The 26,642-nt window shown below is 31.0% G+C and overlaps 2 protein-coding genes across 10 annotated transcripts in view; one reads left to right on the forward strand and one right to left on the reverse strand.

The window, feature by feature from the left end:
• Window positions 1-52: 52 nt before the first annotated feature.
• On the forward strand, window positions 53-3,091 carry LOC108002449 (puff-specific protein Bx42). Its single transcript, XM_017064135.3, has 8 exons — window positions 53-192; window positions 474-627; window positions 744-911; window positions 992-1,299; window positions 1,441-1,576; window positions 1,637-1,892; window positions 2,031-2,412; window positions 2,519-3,091. The coding sequence occupies exons 1-8, from the start codon at window positions 179-181 to the stop codon at window positions 2,727-2,729; spliced, it is 1,629 nt and encodes a 542-aa protein (XP_016919624.1). The 5' UTR covers window positions 53-178; the 3' UTR covers window positions 2,730-3,091.
• A 53-nt stretch (window positions 3,092-3,144) lies between these two features.
• The window catches only part of LOC108002473 (IQ motif and SEC7 domain-containing protein 2), a 75,833-nt gene continuing 52,335 nt past the window's right edge, over window positions 3,145-26,642 (reverse strand). For 3 of the 9 annotated variants that reach the window (XM_017064180.3, XM_062077556.1, XM_062077557.1), the window contains exons 2-8: window positions 12,913-13,260; window positions 11,752-12,295; window positions 10,685-11,044; window positions 10,133-10,506; window positions 8,810-9,465; window positions 8,224-8,565; window positions 3,145-8,063 (exon numbers count right to left, since the gene is read on the reverse strand). In XM_017064180.3, the coding sequence (XP_016919669.1) occupies window positions 7,792-8,063; window positions 8,224-8,565; window positions 8,810-9,465; window positions 10,133-10,506; window positions 10,685-11,044; window positions 11,752-12,295; window positions 12,913-13,260 (2,896 nt within the window). In that variant the 3' untranslated portion in view covers window positions 3,145-7,791. Of the gene's footprint in view, window positions 8,064-8,223; window positions 8,566-8,809; window positions 9,466-10,132; window positions 10,507-10,684; window positions 11,045-11,751; window positions 12,296-12,912; window positions 13,261-14,129; window positions 14,931-20,235; window positions 20,637-21,320; window positions 21,767-24,867; window positions 25,262-26,642 lie in introns of those variants that run through there. The other 6 variants (XM_017064182.3, XM_062077558.1, XM_062077554.1 and 3 more) reach the window with 5 other exon arrangements.

The raw sequence follows: 26,642 nt of genomic DNA on the forward strand, positions 1-26,642 counted from the left end.
AATATAAATATTGCAATTTTATAGAGATTTTATTGAATTAAGTTCTAGGGAATTTTTTTACGGTAATGCACTATTTCTTAACTTATATCTATTTTCGTTGTTATGATAAGTAACTTGCTTAGTACATACATAAATGTTCCCATAATTAGTGATATTATTACGTTTTACGATTGATGAAATGTCGCTAACAAGGTTAATGATTATTTCAAAATTATTTTTTATTATATATCAAGTTTTGTATTATACAATTTTTATTATGCAAAATATTTGAAGCATTACAATTTTTCGAATAATGCATTTTAGGTTATTGAAATAAAATTTGATATTTGTTAAACAAAATAAAAGATATAATTATATCTAAAATTGTATGATTATTATAATAATTTTAGTATTTATAAATATTTTTTTTATAATTTTATTAAATATATTATTCATTAAATTATATAAATATTTATAAATAATTTTTTTTACAGTTTATTACCTGCACCATCACAGGTTGTATGGGACAGAGAGGATGAAGCAAGAGAACAAAAATTACGGCAAAGACCTGTATCTGCTCTTGTTAAAGCAGTTATTACTGCTCCACCATATGGCCAACGTAAAGGATGGGTACCAAGAAATCCAGAAGTAATTAATATTTTATATACAGTTATAATATTTTAATAAAATATATTTTATATACATAAATATTAATAAAAATAACTTTTTTTAGTTTTTTTTATATTTTTTGAATTGTTTCTCAGGATTTTGGAGATGGTGGAGCATTCCCAGAAATTCATGTGGCCCAATATCCACTTGGAATGGGAATGAAAGGAAAAGAAACAACCAGTAATGCTTTAGCAGTTCAGCTTGATGCTCAGGGAAAAGTGAAATATGATGTTATTGCTAGACAAGGTCATTCTAAAGATAAGGTAATGCAATGCACTTCTTCCTTTATATAAATATTAAATATATTTGATTTATCTTTATTTTATTTCATATTTTTTTACAGATTGTTTATAGTAAATTGAGTGACTTATTACCTTCAGAAATTACAAATGAAGAAGATCCTAGTTTACAGCGTCCACCAAATGAAGAGATTGAGGAATTGACAGAGAAAACTAAGAAAGCTTTGGAAAAAATAACAAGATCAAAAATAGCTGCAGCAATGCCAGTAAGATGTGCAGAGAAACAAGCACCAGCACAATATATTCGATATACACCATCACAACAAGGACAATCATTTAATTCTGGAGCTAAACAAAGAGTAATTAGAATGGTTGAGGCTCAGATAGATCCTTTAGAACCACCTAAATTTAAGTAAGTTTTATAATATGAATTTACTTGGAATAAAATATTGAATGAATTATATTTTAAATATTAAATTTAAAAAATTTAATACTTTTAAATTATTAAAAATTATTTCTTATATTATGAATAATATAGTATTTAATTTAATAGAATTAACAAGAAAATACCACGAGGACCTCCATCACCTCCAGCACCTGTTATGCACTCACCTACAAGGAAAGTAACAGTAAAAGAACAGAAAGAATGGAAAATACCACCTTGTATTAGTAATTGGAAGAATGCAAAAGTAAATCAATTTTTATATTGTCAATGATTGAAATTTTACAAATAAATAATTTATTTTCAGGGATACACAATACCGCTTGACAAACGTCTAGCTGCAGACGGTCGTGGATTGCAGCAGGTTCACATAAATGAAAATTTTGCTAAGTTAGCCGAGGCTCTTTATATCGCAGATAGAAAAGCTCGAGAAGCAGTAGAGATGCGAGCACAGCTTGAGAAGAAATTAGCTCAAAAAGAAAAAGAGAAGAAAGAAGACCATTTAAGACAATTAGCGCAAAAAGCCAGAGAAGAGCGTGCTGGATTGAAATCAGCTGCAATGGGTTTGTACATGTATTTTATATACTTCATATTGCATTCATTTATATATTTATGTATTTATAACTTTATTTATATATTAATATATTGAAAATAAGTTTAATACCAAAACTTTTAGTTTATGTCTTTTTTGTATTATATAGAAAAATCGGAAGAGTCACGGGAAAGAGATCAACTTAGACAAGAACGACATAAAGATCGAGCTCGAGAGCGGAATTTAGCGCGTGCTGCACCTGATAAGCGTTCTAGATTGCAACGTGAAAGAGAACGAGATATCAGTGAACAGATTGCACTTGGTTTACCAGCAAAAAGTATTCCAAATAGTGGAGAAGCACAGTTCGATCAACGACTATTTAATACTAGCAAAGGAATGGATAGTGGATTTGGACACGATGATGAATATAATGTTTATGATAAACCCTGGAAAGATTCTAACTCTATTGGTTCGCATATATATCGTCCCAGTAAAAATATCGATAAAGATACTTATGGAGATGATTTGGAAAAGCTTGTTAAGACAAACAGGTATTTTTCTGTTGATTAAATTAATAAATATCTTTAGAAATAATTAAAATGATAGAAAAAAATATTTAAATATTCTTATAATAAAATATTTTTTTTATAATTTTAGATTCGTTCCGGATAAGGAATTCAGTGGAACTGATAGATCGACGACACGATCTGGGCCAGTTCAGTTTGAGAAAGATGAAGAAGATCCTTTTGGTTTAGATCAGTTCTTGAAGCAAGCCAAACGTGCAAGCAGTTCTACTACTGCAACTACAAAACGTAAAGATGAACGGGAACAACGAAGAGATGATCGCGATAAACGAAGGAAACATTAAATTAATTTCTCACTGTTTGATTATTTTTTAATTTAGAATAAATTTTAAATATTTTTTTTTCAATATTATTTATGTTTAATTTTAAAATTAAATAATTGAACTTTAATTATTGAAATAATTATTTGGTTCAATTATTTTTTATTCATTTCAATTAATCAGTGTAATTCCACATAAATTTAACACATATATTAAATAGATGTAAATGCCTTAGAATTTTAAAAAATGATGATTTTTTTTCTATTTCTTCACATCACTATTATAACAGAAATACAATTTTAAAACAAAAGAATAAAAAATGTATACAAAATTACTAAAAATTGCTAATTATTAATAAATAAAAATAGTAATTTTTTTTTAATGAATTTTCTTTGAATGATTTGTTTTATTTCATTTAACAAAAATAAAGTTGGTTAGATTTGTTTCAGACTCATAGTTCTTTATTAACACAATGTGCATACAGCAGATTAGATTAACAAAAGAGGCGATATTTTCGTATGAAGAGCGATTGTTATTTCTTAATTAATAATGTAATTATTTACTTTCTCATCAAATATTTTCTTTTGATGCATAAAAGTTTATCGATACTATTTTTACAAGTTATTTTTTGAAGATCGCGTCAAATTGAATCAAATCTAACAATGTTATTATAAATTCGCGAGTATATATTAAATTCGTATTAATGATGGTTTTTAATATTGCTTTATATATAGTGTTACTACTTTTTTTTTGTTCTTGCAATTCCCAAACTGTTCCGATTTTTTTTTTGAAGTAAATTATTCTAAAGGAATTTATAATATTTCTACTTTGGTAATATTTCTCACTAATTTTACTAATGTCAAATTGAAATTTATATTTTTCACTTACTATATATGAGATCTTCCACTTCACTTTTATACAATTCAATTGAATTGTATAAAATTATTGTAAGATATAAAATAACTATATATGCAGAAACAAGTTTGGAGAATACTGAACTGTGTTTATAAATATGATTGAAAAATCTTGTTTTTTTGTTTCCATACAAGAAGTAAAAGTTAATGAATAATTTCGTCATTTTTAAATAAAAATGGAAATGCATATGTATATTTATAGAAATCAGCAAATAATAAATGAGCTTGTAAGAATGTTTATGATGATTCCTTTTTCTTTTTTAAACTTTCTTATAAATATTTCTCTCTAAACACGACTTAGAAAATGATCTTTTTAATCAGTCTTTTCTTTTTTTTTTTTTTCATTCATAAGATTATCACAGAAAAATTTCTATGCTGATTTCTTTTTTGTTTCAGAAATTCAAATGAATAATTTATTTCATTATTCACGTAAATTGACGCGATCCTTTAGTTTTTATTAAATTGATCTCACATTCTTTATTGTAAACCATATCCTTAAAAGCTATAAGATTTTTCTGCCAAACTTTAATGGAATTATTATTCTCTTTTGCAAATATTATGATATAATCAGAAAACTCTCCTGATGAGAAAGACTAGATTTAATAAAGCTGAAGACTACAGACTTGTTTGGAAACTTATGTACAATGAACCAATCAATCATTTCAGTTGTGTTCAAGTTCTCAAGATTTTGTTTTTTTCAACTGTGAAATATAATACCAATTCTTGTTTTAACAATATGACTAAATATTTTTAAATTTTATAAATATTTAATATGTAATTATTATAAGTTATTTTTTTATTTGTAAAATAGAGTAAGAAATATGATAGAAGCCAAATTCTATAATTTTATATAAGAAATATAAAATGTAAAATGTAAAAAACTTTAACTATATCTGAAAATCTATCATTTTTATTTCAAATATGTATCTTTCTTTTTATTTTAAATGTGTATTTTTTTTTTTTTACCTTCATTAAAAATAAGCTATTAATTCAAAATCATATTTTTGAAACAGCTGAAGAATTTAAACTATATAAACATAAGGAAATGTAATTTATAATCAGACATTAGAATGCTCATCAATAGCATTACAAAAAGTTATATTCTAAGATTTTTATCAAAATAATATGAAAATAAATTTAAAAATTTATACAAAAATTATTAAACGATTAAATATGTAACATTAAACATGATATAAAGAAATTCCTAAATTCTGAATGAATTATAATTTATCATATCAAATTTTATTGGTTTATTATTTTGAATTGAAATTAATAAATTTTTTTTTAAGTATTATTAATTGATATTGTGATTACTAATATATATATTTCCAAATATAGTTCTGTAGCCTTCAAAAAGACTTCTATTACATAATCTTTAAAATGTTCGGTCAGTTTCTCATCTCTTAACAATAAGATGTGGCAGTATATAAGGCATACAAGTTTTCTTCTTAAACCGCCTCCTAAAGTTATAGTACTTATAGTAGATTTTTGTAACATTATTTAAGATGATGCTGAGAGTTTTATTTATACATTACGAGACGAGAAACCAACTACTCAATTAATTTAAATTTTTCATTAGTACTTACACTGCTTTGGAAAAAAAAGATTGCTTAAAGATTCGAATACTCAAGCAAAACTTGTGAAACATGACGAATGAGATTGCGAATGTTTATGCTTGATAAATATGTAAAAAGCATATGATACTTATACATGAAAAATATGTAAATATGAATAAAAAAATTTGTATATCTGTAAAAAATACATATTTATAATGTACAATATAAGATATAATACATACAATGTATTATAATGTATTATGTATACATATTAATGTAATGTATCAAATATTAAGAATATGTTTTGCAATTATTATGATATACTTGATTTGAATTATTTGAATTATAATAAATTACAAGCATTTTCTCTAAATTTAATAGCGTTAAATGATAACATTTATTGATAAAAATTCATTTTTATATGGAAAATGATGCTTTTATGATACAATATAAATAATTAATAATTAATACATATTTAAATTTATTTCATTAATATTGTGACGCATCTATTGTGGCGCATTTATCGATTTTTATATGAATTCATTAAAATATTTGAGAAATTTTAATTAACGCAGTAAATTCTATATATTTTTCTAATTAATTTTTATTTCACTTTATTTTTTATCAGAAATCATCAGAAATATTTTTTAAATGAATAAGATAATTATTCACTTAAAATATCTTTATTGAATCGTTTAATGAAAAAAGAACCAAAAATTCCTTTATCAAAATATCCAAATGAATTTTAATGAATATTAAATTTTGTCTAATTTCATTATGTTAGAATACTTCTTATGTAATCTTAATTGCAATTCTTTTTTTAAATTTAAATTATTTATTAACATAGAATTAAATAGATAGAGCTTCAAAATTTATTTTATCATTTTTGATTATTTAAAAAAAATAATTTGATAAATTTTCGTCTTCTTAAAATTTTCAATATAAAATAATATTGTTTTAATCTGCATATCTTATCTAATTAAAATAGATTTCGTTAAAAAAATAATTTTTTTAAATATTTTTTAATATGCTTCAATATGAAGTGATATAAAAATAAAAAAAATTCTTTTTACGAATGATATTAATTTGTTAATCAATGAAAAGTTACAGTAAAGTTATAAGTATATAAACATAATATATGCATATGCATAAATAACATATACAATATATTTTTGCACATGCTATATATGTTAAATATAAATATGCAAAGCATATGTATTATGCAAAATAAAAAATATATTTTTAATTATGAAAAAAATATTTCTATTCAAGTTTTATTGTTGTAGATATTTTCTATGAAAATTTATGCATTTGCATAAACATTCGCATTTTAATTATGTATTTTTACAACAAAAACGCCTCATTTTTCGGTTTTAAATATTAATGCTTATAAAGATTGCTACATTTTTGTTTGTCCATTATTGTGATATTAAAAATTTGTTAAACATTGACATGCACCTAATATTGAGATGAAGATTGCTTATCAGTTTTCTTAGGCTACGGTTCTATTTTTGTTACAGAATTTTCATTATCATTGTAATCATACAATTATCATTATATATCTATTATATATTTTTTATATACAATCGTTCAAGTATAGCTACATCCATACTTGCTCGAAAAGAACACGATATTACACTAGAACCACTCTTTTTCCATAAACGATTCCTTTTTTATTTTTTTTTCTTTAATTTTTCTTTAAATTATTAAAAAGATTCAATTATTAAAAAGATTTTAATTCATTATTTAATAATCTTGATTTATCAATAACTGTTATAAAGTTTAAATGACCAACTGAACATTATCTACATACATAAAGGGAATACAACTCTCTATTAGAAATAATTATAAATAGTATAAGAAAAATGAATCAAATTAATGTTTTTTTTTACTTTTGAATGAATAAATACTATACACGCGCCTCTATAGAAATTATTTTATTTTTATCATCTTGCCAAATTTAATTTTTTTTTTTATGTTTTGACTGTGATTGGATCCTGCCCAATCTAATAAATTTATACATTCAATTGCTTAGGTCTTTTAGATCTTTTATTTTTAGATCTTTCTTATTTTTTGTTGCATTTTATTTATTTCTTCTTCTTTTCCTTCATTGCGTTGCTTCCTGAAGCACGCTTTTGAATTTTAACTAGGGAATCACTTGTCTTTTTTTCTTTATCTTGAAGATAAGTTGGCTTCTTTAATCACGTATAAAAGCACCATAAATCCATTTACTTCCTTAAAATTGAAAGCAAAAGAATTCATGTGTTCCATCTAATAAGAAGACTGGATATTTGAATTATCCAGTCATGTTTGGCAGCAAATACTTAAAATATATTATTCGAGTTTTCACAAGAAAATGTATATATTCAAGATTTAATATTTTTACTATAGTCTACATAATTATATATAATATCATAGCCATAATATTATTATAATGAATGCTATGATATATATAAATATATAGAAAATATTTTAAACATGATTTTATTTTCTCATGAAATTTTGAATACTATATTCTATGTACTTGAAATATATTCTATGTAAGATAATATTACTCTATGTGTTTTTTTGAGGAATTTCGGTCTGTTATTTCTTAGATAGTACCGAAAGAATATATTATACTTCCGTAGTCCGACTGTATGGGTTGGATTCCTCCGATTGTGAAAGTTTTCGTTCTCGTTTGGTGAATAGACCTCCTAAAAAAGATGGCTGCTGAGCCAATCCTTTAACACCACCAGGGATTGTAGCCCCTGGATGTATAGGATGAACTTGTCCAGGATGTTTAATGCCTTGGCTCATTGAGCTGGCAGATGTAGATTGAAAAGAAATCGACATACCACTATCAAGTGAACCCACGCTTCCACGTCGCTGTGGTTTTTCACCAGCAACTGTGAAAAAATATAAAAGTACGAATTAAATTAAATTTCAAATATTATTTTTTTATATTGATTTATTGCAAATATTACCTAAATCTTCTCAATCGATACGTTTTGGAATTAATTTTTGAAAAATTAATCTATATATAAAATATTGAAAAATAATATTTACATTGTTCATGTATATCCAAAAGAGAATTACTAAGTGCAGAGCGTTTCAATTGAGTGTCCATGTCGGTAGTTTCCGATCTTTCGGAACAAGGCCCCGGGCAAGGACATATCTCAACGTCTGCCACTCCAGAATCTCTATTTTCAGCACCACCTCTAGCGCTTCTACTGCTTTTCTGTCGTTCTAGTTCCGTCTCAATCCGTAAGGTTTCCATCTCGTCCATTTCACTGATAGATTCTCTAAGATCCTCAACAAACTTGCATCTATCGTGTGCGTTTCTCGCATTAAATGTGACCAATACTTTTCCATCCACGCGTTGAGAGAGTCTAATTCCATACGGATAATCTGAAAAAAAAAACAGAATAGTAGATGACAGAATTCAAAAATATAATAATTGTTTATAAAAAATTATAATAAAATATTTCATTAGGGGAAAAAAGTTAGAATAACAAAAAAAAGCAAAAAAAAATTTGATAGTACAAATAAAACATTTTTATTTAATTATTAAATATTTAGTTAATTATTATGTTGATATAAGAGTATATCATCATAATATTATGATATAAATGATTTTAAATACGAAACTCACGAGGAACTTCAAACAGTGTAACCACCATTCCGCACAATGGAAAACTTTGTCTAAATGTGTAAGTAACACTGTTTTTCTTCTTACTCAGAATCTTTGTCACAACGAGAAGATCATTGAAGAGAAATACTTCTCGTTGATGTACACCCGGTCTTTCTTTTTTGTGAATATCTGGGATCTCGTACAATCTGCAGTAACAAACTAATCTTCTATGTGGTAAAGCCATATTAGGTTTTTTACCAACTATCGTCGCTTGAACTTTCATTACTTGAGAAACATGGTCTGAGCCAGGTTTGAATTCATTTTCTTTCACTCTCTCATAAATTCCAACTAATATGTCTTTATCAATATCTCCACAATCATCTATTCCTCTAAGATTCTTGATAAAATCATCCAGCCTCATTCTACGCTCTGGTTTTAAATTTGGTGTATGCAAATCAGTATTCAGCATGATTATTGCAAAGGCCAATACAAAGACAGTGTCCGCTGAGCGTAGCCTGGATACTACATCGGGATTACATTGGCAATAACGTTGGCTAAACACCTCCATTAATCTCTCTATTTTTTGAGCTTCGCCAGGCATTCGAAAGTATGCTTGAAATTTTCTCAAGGCAACATCTACTTGCATTCCTGATAGGTCCAATTCATGCGAAAAACATCTAAAAAAGAAATTGTTAAAAATTATTTTTATTTTATTTTATTTTAAAATATATTATAATTAAAATATATTGTAATTAATAATTAAGCGTTAATAAATAATACGATTATATAAAAAATCAATAATATTATAATTTGAATTTAAATTATGATTTTTTTAGTGACAAAATCTATTTACTTATTTATATTATTTAGAGATATTTAGAGATATTTCAAATTAATATTTTATTTTAGATTTCAAGAAGAAAATTAATTTTCATATTTTCTTAAAATTTATTTTAATATCATGAATGTTAATAGCTGCACAACCGCGAGTAAAGTTATCTGTTACCAATCCACCTTGACCTAAATTTTTTTTCGAAATTACAAAACGACTGGTTGTAAATAGATCAATACCATTTTTAGTATTCCTTTCACAGCGATTTTTTCACAGAATTATCTTTCGTATCTATCAAAGAATCGAATATAGAAATGAAATCAATTGCGTTTTTAGAAAGATAATAATAAGAAAAAAAACGAACAATGAATCTAAACTGCGTGTTTTCAATTACTGATCATGATAAATAAATAAATTAATTTTGAATGTGCCATTATATTCTTCAGTTATATATTTTTTTTTTCACAAAAAAATAAAATATACATAGTATAAAAGTATAAAACGATACTTACTCAAGTACAGCCATATTGAAGGGATTTTGAAGATTTCCAAGATATTCTCCTATCATTTGTTTGGATAATCCTTTTCTACTAATCAAAAATCTAGCCACACCCTGAGGACTATTTTCCAAGAATCCTCTTCTGATCAAATAACTAATCCCACGTTCTGGTTTCTTATTAAATAAATTTAAGCCCACTCGATATTGACGTTTCCTAACCGTTTCCGATACTTTATAGCTTGTTTGAGGTATATTTTCCGGATGATCCATGAGCGGAAGTTGATAACCGGAACTGGCATGTGAATGACCAAGATCTTTTACGCTATTTATCATAGCGTTAGAATCTGTAGTATGGTTAGTGCACTCCTGATGCTCTGGTGAACTTGACTGTAAAAAAAAAAGATAAAGTTAGATTTAAAAGAAATTAAAAATAAAATAATATATATATATATATAAATTTTATATTCTTAATTTATCAATTGCGAAAGTGACTAAATTAATTTCTTTAAAAAAGATTTTAAAAAAATAAAAAAGAATCATAGACCCAGAATAGAAAAAAACTCACGATTCCTTTATGTTTCCACACAGGTGATCCTCTTTGAGCGTCTCCTTCAGAACTCTCGCAATTAGTGGAATCGCTTCCAGAACTCTGAACCGAACTTAGGCTACCATTTTCAACGCTTTTGCTAAGACCATTGTGACGTGGTTCCATAGATCTGGACGTAATGGAAGACGTTCTTTTTGGCACTTCCGGCGGTACTTTTTTCGCTGATCCTCTCGTTCTACCAGCGGAACCAAGATGACCAGCGCTATTCCAGTTTTGAACCACTTGTGTTTGAAGATTATGAGGCGTCGATGGTGATGTGCATGGTGTTCGTAGTAGATCTCTCGGCGGTGTCTCTTGTCTGATGCTACATAGTGTTTCCTGGAAAACAGAATAGGAATCATTCTTTTTATTGTTATTATATTTACATACATAAACAAATTTTACAGAATTTTATAAACTTTAAAATTAAAAGAAAAAATAGAAATATTTTTGTTCCATGCACGTTATGATAGTAACGACTTGATATATTACAATAAATTTATTAATTTTTAAATATATAGCTACATTTATTAGAGAATCAATATATAAATATTTTTTAATTTTTAAAAATAATAGACATTTTTATGTATAATGGATATCTTTAATAAAATCTTAATAAATGCATACATTCATTAGTTAATCTATGTAATCATGTATCTAGTGTTATGCTTTCGTCTAATAGATATTTGATCTGATTTTTTACAAGAAGATTTTTTTCTATTTTTGGTAGAGAATTTGGTCCTCTTTATTGTTTCTAACTAATTACATAAATACGATTATAATTAATTAATATAATTGAGATAAAAAATATAATTCTAAATTACTGTATTTTGATCAAATTTTATCTTAATTTAATTTCCTTTCATCCTATTTAAAATTTCATAATATATAACAATAATCAATATAAATCAAATATCAAATTTCATTAAAATTTGAATAAACTGAAAGAATTTACGTTTTACAATGTCTCATATCTTTTCAAATTCAAAATTCCAAATTCCAAAGAAATCATAATCAATCATAAGATAAGATAAGATGTAAATCACCTGTGGATTGTAATAATGCATACTAGATCCGCTTTCTTGGGAGCTGGACTCCCAGCATGGACTCGGTGGTAATTGTTGGTGTCTGTTGCAAGGACTGGGAGCCAGAGAAGGCGTGTGTCTGCCACTTTGATGTATATTATGATTCGCGTGTGGATGACCAGCGATTTGAACTTCGCACCTGCCGCTTTGGCTCCTCGGTATCGGTGACTGCGAGTTCTCCACGTGCCTCCTCTCTCTCAGAGACATGCTTCTGATAGGCATTGGCCTGTTTGCTGTCTGTGGTTGTTGTATATAAATTTGACTGTGATAAACCATCCTTTCGTGCTCGTTTGCGTTTGGAACTCTCTCCGATGTCTCTTGCAGTTTTCTGCTAAGGCGTTTCTCTGCTTTCGCCATGGCGGTGATAGCTGCGAATTTCTTTAACAGAGTGTATCTTCTAAAAGCTCTTTGAATAGTCAGTGCAGCATTTCTCGCTTTTACGCCACCGTATTTTCGTTCCAGCATCTCTATCTGTTTATCCAGCAGATCCTGAGACAATTCATACCTGTTTCAAAAGCAAAAATTGTAATCAGATGATGGAACTTACTCTGTTCAAATCAAAGTTCTGAACTATAAGATTTACAAGATTTGTTTGACTTTTATCTTTCTATTAAATATTTTTTTGGATAGGATTTATATTAAGAAATAGCTAAAGAGAAGAATTAAAAAGTTGAAGCTTGAATTATAAATCGAACTATGAACGAAGACGTGCGTTCTGAGAAAATTCACTTCTTTTTAATAGCCACAAACAACGTAAAGATCAATGTATAAAATTCTTAGATAACGAAAATCAAAAAATTTTCAACCGTTCGAAATTTTACAAATTGATTTACAAAGTTTCGTATTACGATTGATCTTTTATGGGGAATTTTCAAAAAAGATAACTTGTATAAATATTTAATAATAACAATATATATATATACATTTTCTTAAAGAATCTCTCTGTAAATCCCAAATCTTCTCGTTCTTTCAAATGTTAAGAAAAATTCCATCTTCAAATTACAAAAGAGAAACGGGAGAAACGATCAAATTTGTCGTTAATTAATTTTTCGATTGTTAAGTAAAAAAAAAAAAAATGAAAGAAAAATGGAAGGAACGATGAAATCAGATGTTTGATCTTACGCATTCTGTAGCCTGCATCTCTTCAGCACGTCTCCGTTACGTACAGGTCCTTTTTTAAGGTGATTCTGTTGATACCCTGTAGCTTGTGGCTGACCGCCATATCCCTGCACCATGGTGCCGTAGCTTTGCGGCTGGTTATATCCCGCGTGAGCGTATACCCTCACGTTGGACGTTGAATTGTAAGGACCGTGAGCGTAGTTTTGGCTCTGAACGTACGACTGGCCCGTGATATAAGACGTGGTCAGTGATGTTTGACTGCTGGACGAGTACACGCCGTGCATACCACTTCCGTGCATTTGGCTCACGTTTGCCGTGTGCTGCGACGGCCTTTCCATCTTTTGCGGGAAACTGCAATGAAAAAAAAAAAAGAAAAATAGAATGGTTACATAACGGTTCGTCGTTACGGGAGATTGTCAAAATTGATGGACGACGGGTACATCTTTCGTCCAACTGTCAATGTTAATATCAATGAAAATTAGATAAGTTTGGATTTAGTTAACTTAAGGAATCCACTTAGAGGATTTCGAGGGATTTAGTTTGATTGTATTTACAGAATATCGTAAATCTAGTGGAATTTTTTAATTTTAATATATTGGCATATATTTGATAGCGCGTATGTGCAATATAATAAATGAGGTTATGTTAAACGAAGATTTGCAGGTTAATCTCGCGGACTCGTCTTGATCGCGCACACGAGCACCGTGATTGGTTTATTGAATATCCGCCCGCCACGTGATTGGCAAACGTGATTTCCGGAGATCTCGCTTGCCGGGCCAGATAAATCAAGTTCTATTGAAACGCGTTTTCTAACATTTACGAGAATTAAATCATTTGACGCAATTGAATATTATTTTTAAAGAGAAAAGAACCAAACTAGCGAAACGAGTTAACAACGAAAAATTTTACTCTTATTCTGGTCATCGTGTCGTAAATTTTCCGACGAGAGTAAAAATGGAAATCCACTCGAAACTAATTATAATTCTAAGGATTGTGAGAGATTCTGGGGAAGAAATTTACCAGAAATAAGCCTGCCAACCACAACGAGACATCGTAACTACAACGAAACATCGCGGTGAATGGTCGCGAGGAAAAACGCCACTTCTGTTCACCAGCTGCAGGCAATTACCATTCGAGGGACTGTTTCGCGCTTCGTGAATCACACGCGATGAATCATACCTCGAAATTCACCCCCGTACAATTGCAGGATAACAACCTACCCCGTGAGAAATCCTGCCACGCAGACCACCATGTCGACTCCTTCTCCCTCGATCACGCTGATTATTCGATTATTCGATTTTAATCCACCGCTTCAAACGTCTCTCGAACACCACATTTTTTTTCAGATTAATATTCTTCACTCTCGTAAGAAGGGAAAATAGGGAAAGATTTAAAGATTTTTTAGGATTTTTGGATGATAATCAAGAGATAATAATTTCTTTCTTCGTGAAAAAATTTAATTTTTAAGATTTGCGGACATTGAGGAGTTCTCGATTGAAAACTTTGAAAACTTTCGGAGGAAATTTCTAAGGGAATTCAATATCGGAAGATATAAGATTTTAGATTACTCCAGAATTTTTAATAATAATCGATTAAGTTAATTTTACAAGGATAATCTCTATTCGGAGGGAAGGGTGAATTTGGAGAATCGTGGACGGTTCGAGCTGGATGAAAAGGAAGGAAGGAACGGTTGGAAGGTTCGATGCGAACTGGAGGAAGGGTCGTGACAGTTTGAGAGATCCTAGTAGGGTGGGTTAAGGTGATCGAGGATCGCGCGAGCAGCTGGCAGCCACGGGCATTCTTCGTCCTCGAGGATCGGAAATCAGTGACAGTCGGGGAACGAGTGATACGAGAGCACGTGTACACGTCGGCCAAGCCAGTTTGCGTGCAACTTTCTATTTCTCCTTCTCTCGTTGGATAATCTCTTCAACGCTGTATTCTCTACGAAATTCTTTTTTGAAAGGGGAGAAGAAAGAGGACAACTTCCTTGTTTTACCTTCTTTCTCCCATGTTTGTAAACTGTCTTAAATAAATTTTAAAATAATTATTTAATTTGATATATTTACGTACGATAAAATATTGAGCAGTTTACGATAAAAATAACAGGAAATAGAATAAAATAGAAATATTGGTAAAAAATTAACGAACACGATTCTAATCCTTTTTTTTTTATCTTTATCAAATTTTTTAAACGAGAACAAAATCCACAACTTCCTCATCTATTATAATGAAATATGTATGCAATATCGAGAAGAAAAAATTAATTCGAAATGGGTTAAGAGACACTCGAGGATAAATGGCTTGTGTACCCTGGTGAGCTTCGTTATTTCGCCAGAAGTGGAGAAGGGTAAAGGGATGCTACCTTTTCAAGCAGTCCTTGAAAACGTGTATCGATTTTCACATGTGTGTCAGCAGGTACGCGATGGAAGATATCGAACGATGACGATGATGATAATAATAATAATGATGATGGCCGTGACACTCAAACCTTCCATATCCTTATGCAATATGCTTCGTTCAATTAAACGACTTACGTAACGTATGCAAGTTTATGGCTTACACACTGAGAAGTCTGAAAAGTTCCCTCGTTGATTGGATTTTGCCAGGGTCGATGAGTCATGCGAATTAGATGGTCTACGTTTCTTTCTTTTTCATTGGGAACTGAGTATTCTTCAATATCTTAATATGTCAGGATTTTTTAAAGAATTTATTTTGATTTGAAAAAAATATGGGAAAGCAAGATTTTTTGCTTTTTCTATTTTCCAAATTTCCCAGATTAAAATTCCATTTAATGTACATTCTTGTACAAATTTTTAAGAGGAAGAATTAATTTCCTTGGCGAATGAAAAGCACGTCACTTTGCGCACCGTTTTTTTCCATCAAAGTGGATTTTTCTTGCGACCGTCTTAAACGAAACGTAATTGCGGGAAAAGTCGAAGGAGAAATTAAAGCGTGTGCATATACTCAAGATCGATCGATCCACATATTCTGACAGAGCCTTCGAAATTTAATGTATAATTGCATTGAATCATCGAATTATACATCGACAAGAAATTTGATATTATTAATATCGAGCACAATTTTATTCTTCTCAATCCTTCCAACTTATGAATTCTATAAATTAATAATCGACCCGATATAGGGATATTTCAAAATTGTCCCTAGACAAATGGAAGCAACCGAAACGATTACTCGGCGCATATCTTTATGGATTCAAGTTGTTTAAAGATCGCAAAAAAAAAAAAAAAAAGATGAGCAACGAGTCACGTAAACGCTTTGTATTTTTTTACAAAGTGCTTCATTGAGGAGGAAGAACAAGAGCGGTTGAGGGATCGAAGAGAGAGAGAGAGAGAGGATATTGGCGGAGCCACTTTGATTAAAAAACACGGAGCCAGGTGTTGAGCTCCGTTTGTTGTATGCGCACGCACACGCGTGCAAACGAGGCAATAGCACGCGTACATCCACCGGCACGAGCTCCGTGCAACAGCCGACAAGCAGATGTTTCGACTCTTGGGAGGCTTTAAAAAAAAAATTCCACCCTGCCTCTCAATATATCTCCAACGAAAGAACGAAAGACCGCCTTCTAATGGCATCGTTTCTACGAGAAACTTGTTTGTTCCGTGTATATATATATATATATATTTATATACGTGAAAGTGCAATAGACGCAATATCTGCTTCACCGTGTTGGAGATCGCGCATAATGTTTGAGAATTACGATAGTGAGATTTCTGTTCCCTAGAATGTTGATTCTCGAGCAGAAGTAGTGAGCTAATGATGGTAATTATGAATTGGAATTGATTGAATTCTTTATATCTAATCTAAATCTTGTTTTAATTGATTCCGATGCATTGTTGAACGAGATTGAAGAAATTAGGTTAGGTTTTTGAATAATAACAGTTTTGGAGAAAAACAAAATATAAATTCTCCAAACAAAGTGATACTTTTAGGAATACAAATTGGTGAATTTTTCCACAATATTAAGGATCCAATTAACGAAACAAATTCAAAAAAATTTTTTTACCAACAATCGATAACAGCTTTATTATCAGTAGGTAACCAGGAAATCAATTCATTTCATTTTCTTTTCAAAATATATATATATATATATATTATATATCGTATCGCGACGCGATGGAAAATGTTGCATTCACAGGAGTGAAAATAATAGCCTCGAAGCGGAAAGTGAATACGAGTCTCTCTCAACCGACTCGTCGTGGAAAACAAACGCCCTTTCATCGAGCCTGCTCTCGCAGTTTGCGCCCTCGATAAATTCTTAGAAGCGACTTCTCTATTGTCTTAGAGCGGCGTTTGACGTTGGACGGCGTCTACTTTATCGCGGCAGACGAGAAGAGAGAGAGAGACAGAGAGAGAGAGAGAGGGGGGGATTGAAAGAGAGATGTTCTAGCACATAGCCACTCGTGCGTTCATAGGAAGACAAAACCCTCAGACGCGTAGGCTTCAGGTGGAGTGCATCAGCTGCCACTTGGACACGCGCCATAGAAGCCTCTACTGTGTTTCCTTATCCTTTTTTTTTCTCCTTCTTCTTCTTCGCTCTCTTCCTTCCTTCTTTCCTTTCTTCCTTCTCTGATAGAACTTCACTTGCGTGGAAGATTGTAACGCTTTGATTTTCAATTTCTCTAATTTTTTATTTTACAACTTTCTTCTTTTTTATCTTATATATCCTGCTCTGTTAATACGGAAAAACGGAGCAATTCTTTATTTTCTGTGAAATTATTTTCTTTATACAAAATTAATTTATTCTTTATACAAAACTTTCACAATTATTATTTATTTCAATATTGAAAAATTCTCATCAATAAGGAATATCATAGATTAGCATTATCAATTTAAAGACTTTTTTTTACATTCATTTACATTTACTCACGATTGACAAGTCTTAAAAACTGCAAGGGATTCAATTTCCCAATATCTGAACCTTTTGTTTCATCATAAAAAAATTGTACAAAGTTTTTTTCCACTCGATTTAATAAATCTCGAAAGAGATTTTCTCCCGGCTAGATTCGAAAAACTGGGGTTCATTGAAGACAAAGACAGAAAAGTGGATGAGGAGGCGCAATCTCTCGTGAAATCGCGCGATTCACGTTACGTGCATACGCGAAATTAACGTCACGTAATTAAACGGCGTCGCGTGCAAAAGTGGATTCGTGTGCGAGGCACTCGCTCGGTGCTCACGAGAATTCTCCTCCCTTTTGCTCGTTCTCTCTGTGCGTTTCTCCGCTTGAAATCTAGCGTAGATTTCGAGAAAGGAAAAGAAAAAAAGAGAAGAAAGAAAGGGGAGAATCTTTTGTGAACATTTTTTTTTTTAAAGAGGCAAAGCGGCTCGCTTTAAATCGGGAAACAAGCTGTTGAAAAAGTAAACCATTGCGCCTTTTCACGGATCATTTCGTGCGAGTGATGCTAAAGAAGCTATTTCGTTAGCAGGTTCGCTTTTCAAACGATTGTTTCACGGTTCTCTGCCAACTTGCAACTTTGGATATTTTATATTTATAGACACCGGACATTGCGCAATCGATAATCATATGCATTCTAATTATATAACGAGGAAGAGGAATCGATTATAACGTATATATGATATTACGTATATATATTTTTCGGTCCAAGTATTTTGTTCGTAAAAGTATTTGTAAAAAGTCACGGGCAATTTTCCTGAAAAAAATATCTTTTTAAATTAACAATCGCAAAATTCCCCCTAGTTTTGCGAAGTTAATACACGCGAGACGTAAAACAAAAGGGGACATAAATTTTTATAAAAAATGAAAGGAAAATATATTTAAAGATACGCGAGTGGAAAATTTTGTTGTCTATTACCTGCGAAAATTTATAATTCTATAATTTCAGATTCAGAATCGAGTAGAAAATTCCGTAGATTTAAATAGAAAGGAAAAAAGAAGGAAAATCGTTAATATTAATTAATTGTTTCGTTAACGATGAAATCGCTTCCAATATTTTCTCGTTTTTTTCCCCTCTAGTTTTGCTCGAGAGAGCGGGAACGCTAGTAGCTCGCGTGCTACTACTGGAGGAAATTATTTCACGCAACTGGGGGGATCGTTTGAATCCGCGAACACGCGCTCGCAACCGTTAATGGCAATCAACGGTTGTTAATTGTTCAATGATAATTAGCTGAGACGCGAAGAAGCGGAGTTGTGGTAATGGAGCACGCCTTGATAATTCCTTTAATGAATTCGGGACACCGTGCGTGGCTTCTTCCGCGTGATGAAAATCAACGAGCCCCCTCTTCGTGTTTTGTGTCGATAACGCAACTGGTTCCTTTCTTTCTTTATTCTACTCAGAGATATGGAATTTAATTTTTATAATGATCTACTCTGAGATAAAAATAATACGGTGAATTTGAGGTTAACACAAGTTGAACGAATATTTAATCGGGGAGGTAATCAACCGATGGTTGATTTGGAAATTAGAAAGTTACTAAAAATCTGGAGAATGGAAATTCCAGGATAAAGGCACTAGGATCTAGGGAATTACCTTGTTGTTTATAGTTTAGAATCGAACTCTAAAGATCGATTATTAAATTGGAAATATTTTAATAATCAAAATTAAAAAATGCAAAATTGTACGTCGATATTTTATCTTATAATTTAACGTTTATTTGATCTGAAAGATCTTTCCCTCTTGCAACCGCTACATATAGCAGGGTTATCTCGCGGAAGATAAAATTGCACTCGAATATTCCATCGTGTATATTTCGAGAGAAGATTTACGCGTGTAAAATGTCTCGTGGGAACGCGATCCACACTCGACAGATATTCTGTTCCCTTTTATGCATATAATTAACGCGAATAAGTCACAGCAGAGCCCGGTCTGGAGGGGTTCTTTGGGTGAAAAATTTCCATAAAATAGCCGGAAACTGTTTGCGTAACTCGAGCCTGTGTAGCGCGAGCTCGAAACGAGCCATCGCCCGGAAGTGAACCATGAATTAGGACACGCTGCGAATTACGAATCATAAATTATATTTATACGATTGTTCAATTGTTCAATCTTACCGACGTATCTACGTCTCTTTCTTTCTTTTTTTTTTCAATAAATTACTAGGATCATAGATCTCTTGCGGTTAATTTTTAGTTACTTTTCTAGAGAGGATTCTAGTGATATATCTGGTAATTTGCAAGTTTCAAACAATAGGGAATTTTTTATTCATGGAATCCTGTAAATTTGAGATAAAAATATCAATTCTAAATATTCAAAGATTAAACAATAATAATAATAATAATAATAATAATAATGATGACGACGATCATTATCGACGTATTATAAAGATATATGAAGATATAGTGATATAAGTACCGGTTGATGAAATTGGTAGGCGTGGAATAGCCCATCTGCAGCCGCGATCTGATCACCTTCTCCTGAACGGTGACAATCCTGGAACTCTTAGAACTCTGGTGCACCTTAGTGGTTCTGATTACTTGGTAACAGTGATGTTTCGTTTGGGTGTTGACCACCCTGTCGCTTCTTGGCTCGATCATCATGAACATGATTACTTTCACCGATCACCACCAATCACTTTTATCACAGAATGTGGTCTCGCTGTTTATCACTCCCTCACTCACTTTCATATTTTTATCTCTTTCGTTATTTCGTATAACGTATACCACCGTCTCTAATTATCACAATATTCTTTGGTTTGTCTCGTAAATATCGAAAACGTCTTAATTATTCGAGATACATTTCGGTATCCAATAGACCTGAAGTTTGTAGAAAAGTAAGAAAGATTGTACATATTTCTTTCAAAAAGGAACAAAGAACGAAATATCCGACGACTTTAAAATAAATTTTCAAGAAAGGACGAAAAATTATTTTTTAAATTTCTTTCTTCGGAGAAGAGAATAAGTTCGAGCGATAAATTGCGATTAAAGTTGGCAGGATTTCTAGTGGAAACTAGAAGTGGAAGTCGGAAGTTTAACTTGGATATCGAAGCAATGGTTGCTTGAAATTTTAATCCTTAGTAGTTGGTCTGAAGATACTTAGTAGTTGATTTGATTAATTGAATGCCCAGGGATTTCTTAACGTGAAATAAAATAAATCGAAAAGCAGCTCAGAACTATATAACTAAATATAAAATTTAGAAAAGTTTTGTTTAATGAACGAACTTATATAATTATAATTTTCTTTATAATTCTAAAAATATAATTTCCATTTTTTTTCAGTTCACCTATTGCACGTTGATTCAAACTAAAAACACTCGATCTGATTATAGGAAAGAATAGCAGAATAACTCTTTTATCGTCAAAATCGACAGTATTAATTAACATTTTTTAACCATTTAATGAAAAACACCATTTTTATTTCTCTCCATTACCATACTTTACCATTTCAATGAAACCGTAATGAAATTAAATTTAGCATCGTGCTAGAAGAAGAATATTTACCAATCGCATTAAATCACTCGTCGCAACTCACTCGAAGAAAGTTCATCTCCATCAATAGATATAATATTTTTCACAATTACTTAATAATTAACTCTCGTATTGTATTCAAATTTATATCTTTCTTCCCTCTTCTTTTCTATTATTTGTTTCGAAGAATGAAACTTAATATGAATGAAAAATATCGTTTTCACTGATGTTTTTTTTCCGATTAATTAACCATCACCGATCGCGACTTTCTAACGACAATCTAATGATTAATATGCATGAGCGCGAAACGTGGACCGGATAATAGAAATGAAATTACTTTTTCATTTCGCAATTCGATTTTTGCAATCTTCCGTGAAAAAGGCCAAACTTTCGAAAAATGATATTATAGATGATTGAAAAATTAATACGATTCTTGATATTTATAAATTGAAAAAAAAAACTAAAAATTTCATAATTATAATCGAAGAATATCAAATACGAATGAATTAAAGAAATATGTAATAAAAATGTCCATTGAAAATAAAAAAAAAAAAGGAAAAAGACGAAATTGAAAAACATAACCTAACATTCCGCGGCAAAATTTGCCGCATCTATTTGCCGATAATAATCAGACTTTTATTTTCTTCCATTATTCTTCCATTATTCTCCCATTGTGCCCGATTTCCAACGGATTATTAATTTTATACGAAAACGATTTTCCGTCACCGCTTTATTCCCTGTAATTAATCGCGTTTTGTTGGCGACGCTCGAATTAAATCGTTTTTGTAATCTCCCGCGAACACGTTTAAACATGGCCGTTGCACACTGAAATATCTCGTAATTAATGGCACAGCTTATGATACTTAATTGTATTCGATAATTACGAATCTCTTTATTGTATCTCCTCCAACGTTGCCATAATAATGTCGGCGCTATATAATTAGCTTTTTCTATTTTATTTAATCACTCTATTGTTATTAATCTCTGTTATATTCGCATAATATAAATATAAAGGAAAATTAAAAAAAAAAAAAGAGAAATTTGATCATCGACGATTTTATTAAGAATATAATTTATCGAAATATCCGTTTAATATATATATATATTTTTTTTTTCATAAAATCAATACCAATAAAATCTTCTATCTATCTTTCGCTTCAAAGATTGATCGACTCAATTGACAGATCAGCGTAATAAAAAGAGAGAGAGAAACGAAACGATGTTTGTTTTAACAAATTTATAAGCATCGAAACACAGGAATTTTTTTTACCGCGTTAAAATACCGATCACCACCGATGGCTCATTGCTATTCCAACGCATTTTTCGTACGTGAGGCCTCGATCCAGTTAAAGAGGAACAAACGGTATCCACTGACACGTTCTAGTTACACGAGCATAAACTAATTGTATGCGAATGATTTTTTTTTTTATATATATATAATCGTGTCAACGATGCCACGAAATAAAAAGAACCTCTTGAAAACTTGGCGACGAATCGAATTTCGATATATTCGATTTTAATATATTCGACTGTTTTTTGAAATTAATCTTAATTAAAAATATTCCGCAACTTTAAAGAGAGAAGGAACGAGTTCGAGTTTTAATCTCGAGGAAAAAGAGTTGGTATGATATATTGAGTGAACAAAAATTTTGTGCTAAAAGAAAGACTGGTCCAAAGGAGATCATCCCCCGATATTTTAAAATAGTTCTTTGTTTTTCGTTCTAATTTTGATCCTCGAGAATTGAATTATATAATATTTTGATTCGTTAAGATATCGTGCAATAATTTATGATTTATAAATAGATATATAAATTCGTTCCTTTCGATTGTTTGTTTCGACATTTGTTTTCAATTGGTATAAAATAATATGAAATATTCGATGAATAATGGATCGCAAAAGAGAAAAAAAAATTGATTGATTAACTCGATTCGATGTTTTTTTAATCACTTTTAATATTCCTTACCCATCCATTGCACGTTTTTCACTTTTTCATTATTTTAATTTTAAAACGAGGAAGGGAAGCGTAAACGAAGAGTCTTTAATCCTATTATCTCTCATTTAAATATTATCTAAATTTGCCAAGCATTCGGTAATGCGTCCCATTAACGAAGATAGCTGACATTTTCAAGAGATGAAGTATGATACTTTCAAAAAATTTATCGTCTCTAATATTAATATGTTGCTTATTAAAAGAAAGAAAGAAAAAAAGAAGAATAAAAATCATTCGATTTTACGATATCTTCTTTTTTTTTTTAAATGAAATAAATAAATAAATAAATATATATATAATATTTATTCCTTTCTCTGGAAAGCAGACTACAAATTCTTCGAGGAGAACGAAACCCATTAATGATTACAAAATTAAAATTCATAAGAACTATACAGAAGAAGAAGCTACGCTCGTTTCTGTTCAGGAATTAATCTACTCTTTTTTGTTAGCTCTTCGAGCATGGTAAATTTCTTTGAACGTGGAGGAAGACTTGCAAATTTAATTAACTCGTTAAATATAAATAATAACAATGAAGTAATGTTTAAAAACAACGTAACACGTTACGCCATTGAAGCGAAAATAAAAAAGATAGAATAAATATCTTGCAAGATATTGCGCCAGATAGATAGAATACGAAAGAAAAATATTTGCATAAAGAGAGAATAGATTATTTATCACATAATACTTCAATTTTCTCGAATTTTGCAAAATTGTAGAATTTAAACGAGAAGAAATAATTAAACAAATTTTAATGATTCTCAATTACAACGTTAAAATATAGAATTCAATTCTATAAATATAATAACATAAATAAAAAGATTGCAAATCTTTTTTTAATACCCTTTACACGTTATGCACCTATTGAATGATTAAGTAATAACAAATTAAAAGAAAAAAATGTTTCTGTCGTTAACAATTGAAGTTAATAGAAGAAAAATTTTCCTTAAAAAATTTTCCTAGAAAGGTGAAGGAATTAATAGAACGCGAAAACGATTAGCTAAGAAAAGGAATCGTGTTAACAGTTTAAATTTAGAGGATCCTTTTTAGAAACAACTGATTAAACCCTTTAACGGTTCGCGAGAGCCTCTCTCGAATCCGTAAAAGGCGCGTTGAATATCATGGCGCGTTCTCGTTTTCCGGTCGCGAAGGAATTAATCGACCTCGAAGTTGGAAACACCAAGTTGGTTGAAAATACAAAGAAACTCTATCGCCTTTTATGATCGGAGAGTTGCATTTTTTCTTTTTTTTCCATTTCATTTTCAGAATTTTTTTATCATCAATGAGAATGATAAAACAGAATTGTCGGTCGTCCGGTTCGATGGATTAGTATGCCATTAAGCCGCCATTAGATTAATTAATGGCTCGTAATTGATTTACCGTGTCGAATGATTTATTGTTGAAAATAATCAGAGATTGTTTTTTTTAAACAAAGGTACGATTCGAGTCGTGAAAATGGGAATACCATATTTTTTTTCGTTTGCTTGGAGAGATCTCTGGTTTGAAAAATATCTTGCCGCTTTCTTTGAGGTTAGAAACGTGCAGTTTGGAATTTCAGGTGAAACTTGTGAAAACTTTGCTTCTTTACTTACATTCGTTTTTTCTTTTGTGATTCTTCTATTTGAATTAATACAAATAAAAAAAAAATGACGGAAACGATCAACAATTTCGAAATCTATAAGGGATAACCGTCCTCCCTTTTCAATCTCTTCGTTCCAATAACGAAATCAATACCAAAACTGACGATTTGAAATTAATAATCACACGGCGACGAATTCACTAATGAAATCACCGAAACGAATGACATTATTACTAAAAACTTCACTTATAACGATAAAACTCTTTTTCTTAAAGAGAGAAAGAAAAAATGAAGTCCGATCGAAAATTTTAATTCTCACGATAAAGAAGAAAGAAAGGTTGGAACGAGCCGCTGCATCTTATCCTCGACACGGTTCAAGAAGATATTTTCGAGGAACGATACACTTATTCGATAACGCTTATCAGGATCGATCCCCGACACGGCGAGGGACGAGGAACGATGAAAATACCTCGGCATATCGGCACGCGCGTTGATTCACACTAGCGTCAAGTACGGTACTGTTTGCCGTTAGCTTCGATACCATAATGGAACTGTCAAAGTCAAATGAAAGGTGGAGCGCGGCGCGCCTCCTCCTCCCACCGATGACTCCCTGATGCGTGTACACAATGTGCAGCCTCGAGCATCACCGTTCCAGAATAGCGGAGGAGGCCGATTTAAGCGGAGGGAATGGATGGGAAAGAGATTATTCGAGAGAGTTTACCAATTCGAAAAATTCCAATTATCGGTGAACCTGTTTCAAAGATTCCAACAGGGAAGTTATTTAAAATTGGGGAAAATTTTGAAAGATAAAGATTAATTTAATATAACGAAAATGTCGAGTGTCTATCTGTGCGGGGAGGAGGAGATTCGATTCACTATGGCCAAAATAAATTTCACTGGACTTGATCCACTTAGGTAAAGGAAACAAATGGGGCTTGATTAGAGTGAAAAAATAACACGCTCTTGGGATTATATCCCCCCCATTTACTCAATGAGCTCGTATATCTCGTTCATCTCTTTTTTCTTATTTTAGTGGTGTCTTTAATCGAGGAAAAGTTCTTTCGATTTAAAAAAAAAAAGCAACATTTAGAGCTTATGTTAAAATTTATACAAGCATTCGATATTTAAGTTCTAAGAAATGAACGAGGTGAAATCAATTGCTCGAAATACACAATCATCCGTATTTCAATTCCGTACACGCCTACCCAATAAATAACAAATTCGAGAAAACCTTGGATCGGCCTCGAATCTCGACCTTCACGGAGCAAAGATCCTTCCATTTATTCCTCGCCTCGTTGGCCTCGCATCGTAAATCAAAATCATAGGAGAAGTCCTAGTGAATTTCCACAACACAGGCGAAGTGTGCGGAAACGAAGCGAGAGGCGCTGCCGGTCGTGATCGTGTCGCCTGGCCGCTCGCAACTGAACCGTGGCTAGAAAAACTGTCGAGTTCCAGGCGCGTAGCTTTCACGCGTATTAAATTCGGCCGCGATAAGGATATTTCGCGATCGAAAGAAATACGAAAAAAGAAAAGAATGGGAAAAATCTTCGAGCACGCTTTCCGTTATCGAAGATCGAACATTTCGCCACGGATTTCACGAGTTTCGTCACCGTCAACGACGATACAATTTCGCACCAGCTGTTTCGCGCAACCAGAGATCTCTTATCGAATAAAATAGCGATTTGATTTTATTTTCTTTCCTGGTTGCAGTCCTGGTTTCGTTATACCTCGTCGTCATTTTTTCCAAGAGTTTGTTCAACGAGCCTAATTCATCGTTTTCTTCAAAAT

This window comes from Apis cerana, linkage group LG7, assembly GCF_029169275.1.
Source record: "Apis cerana isolate GH-2021 linkage group LG7, AcerK_1.0, whole genome shotgun sequence".
NCBI classification, from domain to species: Eukaryota; Metazoa; Arthropoda; class Insecta; order Hymenoptera; family Apidae; genus Apis; species Apis cerana.

Coding starts and splice junctions, on each gene's coding strand:
- LOC108002449 (XM_017064135.3), top strand. Junction 912..991: donor AAGGTCATTCTAAAGATAAG/GTAATGCAATGC, acceptor ATTTTTTTACAG/ATTGTTTATAGTAAATTGAG. Junction 1,893..2,030: donor ATTGAAATCAGCTGCAATGG/GTTTGTACATGT, acceptor TGTATTATATAG/AAAAATCGGAAGAGTCACGG.